Source organism: Ischnura elegans, chromosome 2 (genome assembly GCF_921293095.1).
Source record: "Ischnura elegans chromosome 2, ioIscEleg1.1, whole genome shotgun sequence".
Classification (NCBI taxonomy): Eukaryota; Metazoa; Arthropoda; class Insecta; order Odonata; family Coenagrionidae; genus Ischnura; species Ischnura elegans.
The window spans coordinates 131,814,033-131,827,950 of NC_060247.1; the positions used below are offsets into that span (position 1 = coordinate 131,814,033).

At 36.9% G+C, this 13,918-nt stretch overlaps 1 protein-coding gene across 1 annotated transcript in view; it reads right to left on the reverse strand.

Moving 5' to 3' along the window:
• The window catches only part of LOC124154638 (serine/threonine-protein kinase mTOR), a 62,401-nt gene that overhangs the window by 18,417 nt on the left and 30,066 nt on the right, over positions 1–13,918 (reverse strand). The window contains exons 18-25 of the mRNA XM_046528481.1: positions 11,169–11,279; positions 9,531–9,661; positions 8,771–8,975; positions 7,626–7,797; positions 6,110–6,290; positions 5,422–5,638; positions 4,708–4,893; positions 3,856–4,130 (exon numbers count right to left, since the gene is read on the reverse strand). Coding sequence (XP_046384437.1) covers positions 3,856–4,130; positions 4,708–4,893; positions 5,422–5,638; positions 6,110–6,290; positions 7,626–7,797; positions 8,771–8,975; positions 9,531–9,661; positions 11,169–11,279 — 1,478 coding nt within the window. The remainder of the gene's footprint in view (positions 1–3,855; positions 4,131–4,707; positions 4,894–5,421; positions 5,639–6,109; positions 6,291–7,625; positions 7,798–8,770; positions 8,976–9,530; positions 9,662–11,168; positions 11,280–13,918) is intronic.

A 13,918-nucleotide genomic window follows, 5' to 3' on the forward strand; every position in this document is an offset into this window, starting at 1 on the left:
CACAAGGAATTGTCAGGCATCATTTTTCTCATGAAATCTATGCACAAAATATTTGACTCCATAGCTTTCTACTCTTTCAGGAGAGCATAGTGTTAGAGCATAGGTAGAGCAAATAGAAAATGTGCAAAGAAACATAAAATGTATAATTTTCCAATTATTCAGCACAATATTCTGCATATTGTATCTGTGTAGGATCTATAAGTATCAGTGACTAAATGAACAGTTTAAATTTTGGAAAATTTGAGAAAAACATCCTCATTCGAAATAGGCGAGTCATTGGTTGCCTACTACCAGGGCTGAGCTCCAGACAGGCATTAAAAAAATCTGCTTTCCTTTCAGTGTCGAATGTAGATTTTTAATTTTCAGCATATGTATTTTGAAACTACTTTAATAACACCCGAATTTCAATTAATCAATAATGCATTCTTTAAACAGCAGTTTTATCATTCTTTATGAGAAAAGTCACGTAAAATTAGCTTCTGAAATTTTGCAATGCTAGGATACCTATAACCAGTATTTAACTGAAATTTTTTACAGAAAAGTTTAGCTAAAAACTGGATGAATATTCAACTAAATTTCTTATCCGCATATGCTAAAATGCAGCTAAACAGGGGAGCTCCCTTATATATGAGAACATGGAAATGCAAACCAAAATGGGGAAATGTAGGGGAGGAAAGTTGAAGGCATACTGCCCTCTGCAGAGGGGTATCTCCATTTAATGAATTCTCAGCCATATGAGCGTCATAATATGCACATTGGCATTGAAATCAGTGAGAGGTAGATCAAACTCTTGATCATGAAAATTGTCTCATGCAATGTTATCATTTTTAGACCTAAATTAACACGTACACCCATGTCTCGTATAGCGCAAGGGATGCGTTCCTTGGGGTCTTTGCGCTATACGAATTTGCGTTATACGAGAGCGTTTTAACATTGGGAAGATAGGGATGCGTTCCTGGTAGCATAGGTCTTGGGTATTGAATTTCCTCTAAAAAATATATATTCCCATAAATAGCCTAAGAAAACATTATTTATATAAATGTTTATAGTTTATAACATGTTTAAAAATAGTATGCACGCATTTGAAGACTTTTATTCACGTTAAAAAAAATTCTTACGTGCTTTAGAAATTCCCTCCTGTCGTGCAGGTGGGCTAACATCTGCTATCTCAGGGGTTCGTAATGCATTGCCGACAGTTGACGATTTTTCAAACCAGTCTAAAAACAACTATTGTGTCACCCAGGCCCTTTTGTCGCTCATCGAAATGACAGGAAAATGCTATTTTGAATGCCATTTCATAGCTAGCGGAGTTTATGAATGATAAATCATTTTAATTTGAAGTCCTCAGAGTCATTAACAGCTACCTGAAACAGTCTTTAAATGCCTTGAAACCTGACCCAGGTTTTCCTTCCCTGAAAATGAAGGAACGAGAATGCATTCTTTTCCAGAAGAATATCGTCTCGTCAGCACTAAAAACTAGTTGAGGGGGAAAGGAGCCACTTTCAATCACAGCTTGGAGTTCATCAGAAAATGTTGTGGTGACTGCGCTATCAACACTTGCAGATTCACCTGATATCGCCGCACTGAAAATATCTGCTTGCCGTTTAAATTCTGGAACCAACCGGAGCTTTCACTAAATGTTTCGGAGCGATTACCACTCTCGTATTTTTGTACTGATTCACTATGAACTTTCCGTATGTGTAGACCGCTTGGTTGAAGTTGGTGCGGCTGAGGTCACTGATGTTTTAACTTCGTCTTTATTCAGAATAAGGCATCGTGCGTTCAAACTTCCGCGCAATATCGCTTTGACGTTCTCCATTTTCAAAGCAATTGACCCATATCAATTTCTCTTCAAGGTTTATGGTTTTTCTTGATAAATTCTTGATTTTTCTACCCGCATTCCTATTTTTTGCCATTTTCTCTTGGTTTTTACTGCGCATAGCTCTACTGAAATCACCTTCTTCTGCTGAACTGAATTCTTGAGACGCAGAGGGCCTATGACTGCGGGGAGGGAACGAAGCTATTGTGTTTGAGACTCTATAGCGGACCCTCTTGTATGTTGATGCTATTAATGCGCAACTCGGCCACCACTCCATTTCTCCCCCGTGAATACCGATGACCTTGAAGGCTTTAGTGTAGACCCTCCACCTGGAAGTCAATCGCCCGATAACCTATGACGGCAAAAATTACGTCTCAACCTCAACCAGTATTGCTTAAAAAAAAACTCATTTCCACTAGCCTCACGCTTAATTAATGATCTAAATAAACTCATTCTGTTAAGGAGACGAGATAAATTACTTCGGTAGGCCGGCTATCTGGATCCAATGACGAGTAATACTTTTGGCCAGTGCACAGCAATGGATTTCGATTAATATATAAACAAAAAAGAAGATTTGAGGCAAGCAATAATATTAATATGCGTAAAATGATAGAAATTTCGTGTGTACTTAGCGCAAGTTCATGTTTTATCACGAGAGCGTTTAAGATTTTTGATTAGGCTACACTGTATTGCAATGTTTCCCCGGGGAACGAATTTGCGCTATATCGAAATTGCGCTAATCGAAATTGCGCTATACAAGACATGGGTGTATATATGTACCTTGTTCTAACATATTGGGCATTTTTAGTATTGTAAGATACCTACTTTCATACATGGAAATGTTATGTGGGTGCCAATTGTTATTAGACTCTGTGTTGATACCAATATTATGCTATCCTCACAATTCCATGCCTCTAAGTAATAGATTTCTTGACATTTTGCGGCATGACACCATAGAATTGTCACACAAATGTAAGGAAATTAAATTTACTTTACTCCATCCCACATTAATGCAGGGCCCAGAAAAATTATATCCACTATGATGGAGATCTCAAACAATTTGGAGACAAACTTCAGACTCCACTTTCGAGCATATTATTCTCAACATTTGAGTGGGAGTCGATCAGTATTTTTTCTCAAATAATCGAGACTCATACAGCTCTAACAGAAAATATCCCTACCTATTCAGTGGACAACTCTACAATCCATGCCCCAATTCCTTCTCAACATCCAAATCCTTTCACAGGGTTCCCACTCTAACTAAATTATAAATTCAGTTTTTTCCAGGTTTTCACGGTCTACATATCGTCAAATTCACGGTCTGTTGATAAGCCATTTTAGGCAGAAATATTAATGACGTAACAATCACGGCCCGCACGTTAACTAAAAATTTATCAACCACGACAGGCACCGTGACTTCAGACGTAGCAATGAAAGTGCTATTTCTCATGACGTCACCTATCAATATCAAAATTTAGGTGAAGCTTAAGGCTGTGAGCGGCAAAATGGAGGAAGCAGTGAGGTAGGGAAGTAAAGAAGTGTCTGATTTTTCACCAGGGTCAATGAACACTTTGTTTGCTGGTCTTCCAATCACAGGCTCAAGTTCAATGTGTTGTCATGGCACTAGGACCAATAATTGCACTGCGAATACGCGTGTGGAGATAAATGTGTGGACAGTGTCTGTATGTGGCTCGGCCTTGAAACATGATTGAAATATCTTTTTTTCTTTTGATCTGCCAATTGTAGTTCTTTTTCTATAAGTTTGAGAGATTTTTTAGGTTTTAAGACGAAATTCACAGCTATTTCCAGGTTTTTTCAGGGTAGACGAAATTCACGGCTTATTCACGGTTTTAGGGTTTTCACGGCTGAGTGGGAACCCTGTTTCAGAAGGTGCAAGAACAAGTCTGTTGAATAGTACACCCAGCTTCAGGAGTGCAACCTACAGCACTGAAATACATCTGACTCCAACTGCATGCATAATTTTACTCAAGGGATCCCAAGAGGTTTATGAGATCTTCAATGAGTGTATCTGTTACCTGTAAGCCTCTTCCCTCTTTCCAGCCATCCACATGTGCTTGGTGTACGCAAATGTGACCTGGGGGTGATGCGTTGGAAGTGGAACACCCTCTCCTGCCTGAGATGGATCAACTCCCAACAACATGACCAATGTCTTGTGTGAGAGCAGTAACCTCCCTGACTTGCGGCAGAGCGATGCATATTTCAGCCAGGTGTACATGTCCTCATGAGGGCTTACCACCAGAGTCCTCACTTGTATGATTCTCTGCCAGTCTTCAACAACATGCTGACAGCCCTAGTGAAAAAAAAACCACCTTTGTAAAAATAGCCTTGGTGGGTGAGGACTAATTTTTCATGGTATTGAAATTCAGGCCACAAGATTTAAACTTTAAGGGACAGGTTAATTCTGCATTCTTTTCCATAACAGGTTAGTTTTTAGTGTAAGTTCTCAGTTTCAACTATAAATCTCTGTCAATTTTTATAATCAAGTAATAAAAGTAAAGATTAAAACCTTGTATCATCTATAAAAGTGATCACAATGCATAAAGAGGACTCATATATTCCACAACCGTCTACATTTTTTTTGTGTGGTAGAAGGCAATTTTGAGAGATATAAAACATGATTAGCTGTTTTCAAGATGTGAAGATATTGCAGATGCACTTTCTCAAAATTTTCATTGAAACGCTGAATTTGCAGCTTACACTTTAAGCTGTGTTTTTGCAAAAGCTTATCGCAGACATTCTATCATTCATCATTTCCAGAAACTTATGAGGGATAAGTTTGAAATGACTCCTTTCTTACATGAATAACCCCATTTCCTTTTAAAATGTAGAGAATTATCAGGGGATGTACAAATAATATTGATGAATACCTGAAGCCTATCCCACCACATCTGGCGAATGGAACTTCTCCTCTCAGGGATCAGTTTATAAAGGACAACTTCCTCAAGCTCGGCAAGCATTTGCACAGCTACCATAGCACCATATGCACGTTGGTAACTTTCTCCAGCCATTGCTGTGAGCTCCATGTCCAGAAGATCTCTTGCAGAGTCAATCAACTGGAAAATATAAATATCACATTCTCACACGACATTCAAAATTCTGTGGCACTGATGTATCCCAATTTAATATTACAAGCAGCTAATTTGTGAAGAGATACTCTTCTAATAATACAGATGCTGGACAAATAAAAAATCCAATCATGTTAAGCTAGAGTTCATTGTTGATTTAGTGAAACTTGATCCCAGAAATTAAAGTTACAATGAGATCTTCAACAAATTTTATTAAATGACAGTCAATCAGTAAATTTGAAACCTAGGACTGCAATGTCAACGAGAATTAATATACATGATTAAGGTATTAATTTCATAATTATTAGAGATGAATGAGTTCCTTTAGTGGTGATGTAGAATGAGTAAGGAGGTAATGAATGAGGTAATACTTGGCTGACATTATCAAGGACCAATCTTAAAAGGAGAGATGTTTGGCCATATAAGGACTAGAGAGAGGGCCAAAGATTTGATAGAATTCAATAAAATTATCTATTAGACTCATTACTGGTCAAGGAACAAAAGAAATCTGTTCACCTGTTGAGCAACTGCAAATTCTCCCCTGTGAACAGCCAGGACAGCTCTGTAAAATGCTCCGTCTTGTGTGTCCCTTGGAATGCAGCCAACATACTTCTCCATCGACTCCCACTGACCCAAACCCCAAGCAGCAGCTGCGGCCATTCGTGACATTTTGTGCCTACCATCTTCCTCAAACTGACACCAGTTATTGCTTGCAACTTCATGTAGCTGCCCCCTTTTGTAAGATAAAATGGGTACAAGCACATGGTTACAAAAGCATAACAAGTAGTGTCAACAATTTCAATTAAAAACACAGATTTCTATTAAATTATCAGCATTTAGTATTACATTCAAAAATATGAAGTGTGATGTGATGTTGCTACTATCAGCATATAATTTTCAGGCCTTGAGAAATCAAAATTCTAACTGCATAGGGCCAAAAAGGCTACATACTTGCAAGCCCATTTACGTGCTTTCAAGTAGCACAATTCAAAAAGGGGCCAAACTTCTGTAAACATCCAATACTGTAGTGCTTGTATTTTAATCTTCATGATTTTGGCGCAGTGTAACATACAGCAATAAAGAAAGTTATGTTTTGCATGAGAGGGGAAAAGATGCCACTCCATTTTTGGAGATACTATTTTGACCGATAGTGCATTGTATATACTTTAACCAAATTTAAATAGACACATATTTTTGATCTTACCATTCCCCGAGAGCTTCTAAGCACCGCATTTGACCCAGAGCTACTTCGATGTCTGCTGAACTTTCCTGCAGCTTCTCCTCATATGAATGCAGTGCTTTTTCCCAGTCATGAAGTTTTTCATACCAGCGCTCCTGCACTTTCAACTCAGATCCACCATGGTTCATAACATACTCCAGGAGCCCTAATTAAGACATTTGATACGGTCGAGCTAAAATTAACAGCCTCAACAATTGAAATTGTATTCAAGAAAAATCATTTCCACAGAGAATCAACGGCTTTCATCATTTAAATCATCAAAAATTCTTTTTTCACTCATAAATTCTTACATGTACAGTTCTCCTTATGTTTTTTAAGGTTAAGTAATGGTTAAAAGATGGAAATAGCTAAATCCTTCTCAATATTTCTTAGCAAATGATTGGTTGATAACATACTTACTAATTTCCAAAAATTGCACATTAAACCATGACACAAAATGTAAGCCCAAGCACAAATGGGTACATAGGGAAACATACAAAGGCACATGGAAAGAAATCAGTCTCCCAAAATAGATGCTGAAAATATCAAAATTCAGGTCAAACCTTTATAACTCTATAACATCTTTTATGTCTTTATAACAAACTTCTACAGACATCAAAAACATTTTGTTGCACCGAGGTTCTTCCTGTATCAAGGGTGACTATTCCTAATGAATGACAATGCAATCCAAGAATTTTATTGACTGATGTGTAATAACTTTGCTGGAGTTCCCTCAGATAGGATACTATTGAAAACTAAAAACAATAATTATGTTAAATTAACTTTCAAATAAAATAATTTAAACTTCGCATATGCTGCATTAACAAGGCCATAAAATCAATCAAAGGATTGCGAAGATGACAAGATACAATGAGAATGCATAGATATACATGCAACAAGTAACTTTCTTATTTACATTATAATATGTCTTCAGAAAATAGTAGGAAATAATATGTTCCATTGTAATAATTTGCCCCACAGTCCCCATTAGATATTATGCACTTGTGCCAGCTCTCTTCCAATCTTCGAACCACTTCTCAAAATTGATCTTTGGGATAGCAGGATAGCCTTTAGCTCTGCCACCGATTTCCTTTACTACCATCTATGCCATGTATGCTTATAACACAACAGCCATTTAAGATTCTCTTTATATTTGGGAATAAGACAAAGTCACATGGAGCAATGTCTGGCAAATATGGAGGCTGGGCATCGCTACAGTATCGTTATTAGCCCAAAAATTGAAGAACAAGCAGTGAAGTATGAGCCAAAAATCGCCAAGCTCATAAAGACACATTCAACCTTAGCAGCTGCCACAGACAAAGCAAACAATGAATACAGCTGAAAATTTTATCATACTTCAGGGGGATGTGTAACAACATGATTTTTTTTAATTTTGACAATTGGACTCTCAAAAGACTTGTGAGAAATTTAAAACCATAGTTACTGTTATTTTCTGAATACTCCTCATACACATTAGAAAAGAAGAAGATGTTTGACTTACCAGCAGCAGCTTCTTTCTGTTGTAATTTGTTGTTGATGGAGATCAAAGATTCAATCACCTGTGAGTTTGGACCCTTGTGGAACTCATCTTCTTTGTAATGGAGAGCCTTGGCATAAGCCCTGCAGTTCATGGCCCACTCGCCTAGCAAGTGCGGATTCAGGGGAAGAGGACCCTAAAAACATACAAAGGAATACACTTCATATAAATGCCATTTCAACCCCATAAACTCTAACACAAGCATTCCAGGTTATAAGGAGGGACAAAACTTTCTCTATCCCTAAATGATAAAGGGAGGAAGCAGTAGGCAGACTTGTTAGTGGCACTGTACTCACTAGTCATCATCAAAACGTTCTCAAAAATGGAACCCACCCGACATTTCATGTGGGAGCATCAACTAGGTCATATTAATTTTCATACCTATGCACATCATTTTCCTGTCACATATCATGAAACACTTAATTACAAAACCATTGATGAAAAAAACACCCTGAACCCACCAAATATATTTATTTCTCATTTATCCAAAAAAATAAATTTAATTACATAGTGGAGTTTGGAGGAGGAATATTTCAGTCCTCCATCAAAATTGAATGGAGGTTTCATCTATACTTGAAAAAAGATATGACACACAAAACATTTGCAGGGGAAAAAGATTGTACATGGAACTCACATGATACGCAGAACAATATATGTATAAGACAAACCTTGAGGATGTGAGAAATTAGAAAGAGACAAAAAATGAATGGTTGCCTAAGTCATAAAAGCAGCAGGAAGTGCAATTGACAGGTTAAGGGAACTTAAGCAGGGTCAGGGAGGCGATGGTTTCTACAAGCTGGTGAGCTTACTTCAGCCATAACTCTTCCCTTTTTCAACGTCCTTCTTTAGTCTATATTCAATTTACTTTCCTTTTCTTTGCACAAAGTTGAACGTAAAGATCATATTAGCCCAGCAAGCCTTCAAGAAGTGAACCCCATGCACCCACAGGGCTGAATCTACATTAGTACATATAAGTCTTCACTCATTAAACAATAACGCAACCAGCAAAGCACCTCCATTTTCAATCCCCTTAATGTGAAGCTGCCACTTTCCGAGTCCTGACGAATTCATCATGAGGTTTTACTGTAACACTAAAAGTAAGTCATTACCTTATCACAGTGTTCCATGAATTCTGCCAGGTTAAGTATAGTCTGTGTAACTTCAGGCAGATCTGGAACTGCTAAGGCTTGCTCTAAACTATGGATCAGCTCTTCACGATCTGAGCTACTCAGCTCAGCCCAGCAAGAGACAAAGGCTGCATTGAGCAGGTCCCTTGGCAGCTGAGAATATGTCTGAGCCAAGGCCCAGCAGGATCTGAAATATGGCATTTGATGGGAAGCATCACCTCTACGATCTTACATTCACTCTCGTAAAAATAAGTAATCCATAAAAATTTATTCAGAATATTTTAGCCATATACTAGGAACATTATTAGGAACAATTAAATCTAACAGATCCCCATTTTAAGAAGATCATCCATACAAATCCAATTAAAAAATTAACTACAGAGAGTAGCCACTTTTTCCTCAAATTAAGTCTTTATATTATATAGAACTGCAATGATACATAGAAACATCCATCTAGACGATAAATGCATACAGCAATTGAAGAGGAATCAGTTTAATTACATCAAGGTCCATGACCCTCAATAACATAAGGAGAGAAAATAAACTGGTTTCACATTTTAGAAAAATAGTTCCAATTTCTAAACAGAAAGTTAAAAGTTTACTATCAGCACATCAAACTGTAAAGCTTGAAATAGGCACCCTTTTATATTCCTTGCAGGCAAGAGATAATATTAGTTCATAATAAATATATAATTAATATATAATAAAACTGATAGCTGTTACAGCAAAACATGGTTCAGACCTTAATGCAGGTGATGGCGATTCTTTCAACAATCCAATAGACAACCTTCTGAGCCATTCCAACCAATCATCTTTGGAAACACGTCTCGTGGCAGTCCATACCATTTGTAAATCAGCAGCAGAAACATGCAACTAAAGAAAGGACAAGAACAAAATTGCAGATGATATATATTATTGGATAAAGAGATCCAGGGAAAATAAAAATCAAATTAAATCAATATGAATTTGACTTTGTGTCTTGAAATGAAAATTTGTTAAATTCCCTACAATAAATTCATAAATATTCTATGAATGCTTCCCTGCAACTTAAAAAACCAAAATTGTTTCAAATCTTTTTTTCTTTATTGTTCTCAAGGCAATACTACACCTTTAATGATCAAACTGGAATGCTTCAATAGGGAAAGATTTGAAATCCTACTCTCACCTGGATTTCTTAATTTAATAGAAACATCAGCCTTTTACATATTTATTTTTAACTAAACAGTGGCAAATACTCAATAAACTTTCTTGCATGATAAAAAATTCCTTTTTAGTCTAATTCTCTACTGAAACTTTTAATTAGATTGGATACCAATCTAATTTGAGAACTAATATTTGCTGGTCTTATTACCCAAATATCAAAATTTTAAGAGATGAGATTACAGTGAGTCCTCGTTCTACGTCACCCCGTTTAACGTTATTTCGCGATAACGTCACAAAGATTTTGAGACCGTCATTCGTTTATCGCACCTACGCTTCGCGATAACGTCTAGTCTTTTAAATTTCGCGCGAAAAAAAAGGCGAAGCGGCGGGCGTTGCAGGTTGTTCGTTTTGTGGGCGGTAATACAGTCAGTGTAAGCAAAGTGTAAAACGGTGTGTTTATTCTTAATTGCGATTATGGTTTTAGCAAAAATTTCTGCAAAATGAATTCTTGCGTAGGTGCGCAAGGTTTTACTTGACATAATGGTTTTCAGGAACCTAAAAAGTGATTTCAAGGAATTTTTCCGTGTAGAACTCGGAGTTTTTGTCGTCACTTTTTTGCCGAGTTCACAACAATTTTGGTTCCTGTAACTGCGACGATTTTTCAGCGATTATGATGCCCAGGCGATGCTCACTCGGGCGACCACCATAGCGAAGCCGAAAAGCAAATGCGGGAAGTTACAAAAATGGAGAAGGATTTACGTCACTGCTGCTATTGTCGTCGATGAAGACAGGAACTCGTATTTATGCGATAGTTTGGCATTCCCACCGTAAAAAATGTCCCAGATATGATACGCTAGCATTTTTTTCGCGTAGGAATTGTGAGGTCTAGGAGCCGATATTCACTTTTTACATTGTTTCTTATGGGATATTATGCTTCGATTAACGTCATTTCGTTTATCGTCACATTTTTCAGGATCGGTAAGTGACGTTAAACGAGGACTCACTGTAGTTTTTTTCTCAAAACTTTTTAAGAAAATTTGAACTTTTCATTGAAAATTACAATATCCAATTTGCTCTTCATTTTTACACAGAATTCTGAGCAAATTATGTTACCTTTGAAGTGGCTCAAGTAAAAAAAACGAAGAATTAAAAAAAGGTGGCACATATTAAAGACACAATTGAGCAACACATAGGTATTTCAGATTACTATTTCAGTAAATATGTACTACATCAATACCCTCTTTATGGTGGCGGTGTCAGATGATGCAAGAGAGACATCTCTATTTTTCAATCTTGATAGTCTATGCCTTGTCAGCAAACAGTCTTCATCTTCTGCGATTGTAGCATCCTGAAAAACCAATAAGACAGGATGAAGTGATTAAATACACAAGCACACGTCAATTTACATCAAACTACATCAGACACATACAGAGAATATGCACGCCACATGCAATAGATCAACCTTAAACATTTAATGAGTTCCTCATTTTTTTTCTTTTTGAAATCATTCACTTTTATCTCATCCATATACAATGGAACTTGGTAGAAATTACAAATGGTGCATATATTATTTTATGGCAATAATTTACACACGCATACAAAATAGCATGTCTCCATATTATGCATAATATAAATTAGGGCATTTTGTACTTAGGACAGGATCCCAAGGTTAAGGTATTTAAAAATAATAAGACAGTCATAAAACTATGTGTTTTTCTAGAAAAGGCAGCCATGAGGAAAAAATATGGCAAATTAAGGTCAGTTCAATTATCTTTTCCTATAGGTCGCTCTGCATCAAGTTTGAAGCTTGGTAATAACAATACGACAAAATTTTTAATACGCTCTTAACCCTTTGAGTGCGGATGGCATAGCATTGATGCCCAGCATAGGTCCTGCCAACGGGCGGGTGGCATCACATTGATGCCATGCCGGCCTATGTCCTTCAATCGCTCCCTACGCTCTTCCGCTCTGTTCTTTCTACTCTCACGATGGTTTCCCGCACGCACATTGGATTAGGCTACCTTGATATGCCTTCCGTTTTTGAAAAAAGTTTATATTTTTTTAGTACATATTTTTACATTTATGGAGTACTTTTTAATTTGTAAGATTTTTCGCCATTACAAAAAAATTAAAATGTGATATTTTCTTTACTCTTCTGAATATTTGTACTAAATGTTGCCATATTTGAAGATTATTATCCCCGTTTTAGTCGTATTAAAATTTTTGTAAACAATATTTAGTCATAATCTTCATTTCATCTCACCGACGAAAAATATTTTCATATATCAAAATACGGTCACAATACACAAGCTAAACACCAGTTGAATAATATGTTTCTCTTTTTATTATTGTTTAAACTTAATATTTACATAATACCGTTTTAACTCATAACATTCTTCCATAACATATTTGCAACTCATTTTCTGAACGATCCTATCAATAGGGGTTTGATTATATTGGTTTCGGAAAGAGAAATAGATTTTTTCGACTTTTTCTCATTTATTTCGTTTGAGTTTGTTAAAGTTACTAGGCTCGAATAATTACGTCCACCAATTCGTTATTCACGGGAAATATTGAAGGTTCTAGGAAAACTTTTATATTTATTTCATTTTGAATGAGAAATTAGAATTGGGGAAATCTTTGGGGAAAAAATGATCAAATTTCGGGGCTCAAAAAATAAGAGTCGTTTTATGTCACCGCGGAATAGACTACAAGTCACTCTGTGTCTCCTGTTATCTCTATTTTTACAAGTATTTTTGCCATTCTTATGAGAAATGCATGCAAATGCAAAGTATTCTGTTATGTGCATGTGGTGGAGAAGGTGAGCTCTTCCTGCTCAGTTTTTTCGACTCTCGCCATTAGTACAGTCTCTACTTCGGACATCTTTCGATTGCGTGCATTTTCACTCCCCTACAGAGATTTTATTTTTTTATAATATTACCGTATAGCCTTTTTCTTTTGGAAATTTCAGCATTTCACATATATTTAGCCACTTACGTGGAATATGGGAGAAACCTTTATTTTTAATTTTATTCCTATTCTCAAACCCCAAGGACCGTTTATGTATCAGCCTTTGGTGAACTAGGCTTAGAATATCTCCTCGCAATGAAACTACCTCTGGCACAATTTACTCAAGTTTATGCATGGAACACTGCATTGAGTCTTCTCCGCGAAGGTTTTTTTTTTACTTTGAAGCAATTTACATATTTTACTTCAACCAAATAGAGCTATTATAATTAGAAAAGACCGAGCATAGGGATAATACTCGTAGGGAATGGGGGATATTTTTAATCTGGTAAACCTAATGTATGATTAAATTAAGTATTACAAGATGGCCATCCATTCCAGATTATTGGAAAATGTAGGAAAATATCTTCGATGTTTCTTGTCTTCACATCACTTTTTCCCGAGACCGATTTCAACTAATTTTTCGTTGCATGCATTTTGGCAGGGACCCTGGAGTAGATGATCCGATACCAAGAGACCCCTTGCATAAAATTCGACCCCTTTTGAATTTATTCACTCAAAGAATGAAATAAATTTACTATCCGGGTAAAGAACTCTGCTTCATGAGTCCATGTTGCTTTGGCGCCACAAACACGGCATAACATTATATATGCTTTCAGGGCCTAATGGCGTCGTGCAAGATGCTATAATTTACACAGGGGTGAAGGATCCTGATGTTGGAGGCAGGGGACATGCAAACAAAGTCGTGCGAAAATTAATCGATAGATTTCATCTCTGTGGACACAGTTATACAGTCGCGAAGCCACGATTTTGAAATGAGGGGTTTTTGCAGGAGATTTTAGGGCCCTTCCGGAGGGTGTGGGGGCCATCTTACCCGTTTTTGGCGCCTCAACGGGGGTTGTAACCCATTACCCCCCCTTCCGTGGCAACACTGCTGAGTTTACGCATGGAAAATTATAATAATCTCTTGAAATATCTATTGAGTTACTCAAAAAAGACACACCTCTGAAACTCTAAGGA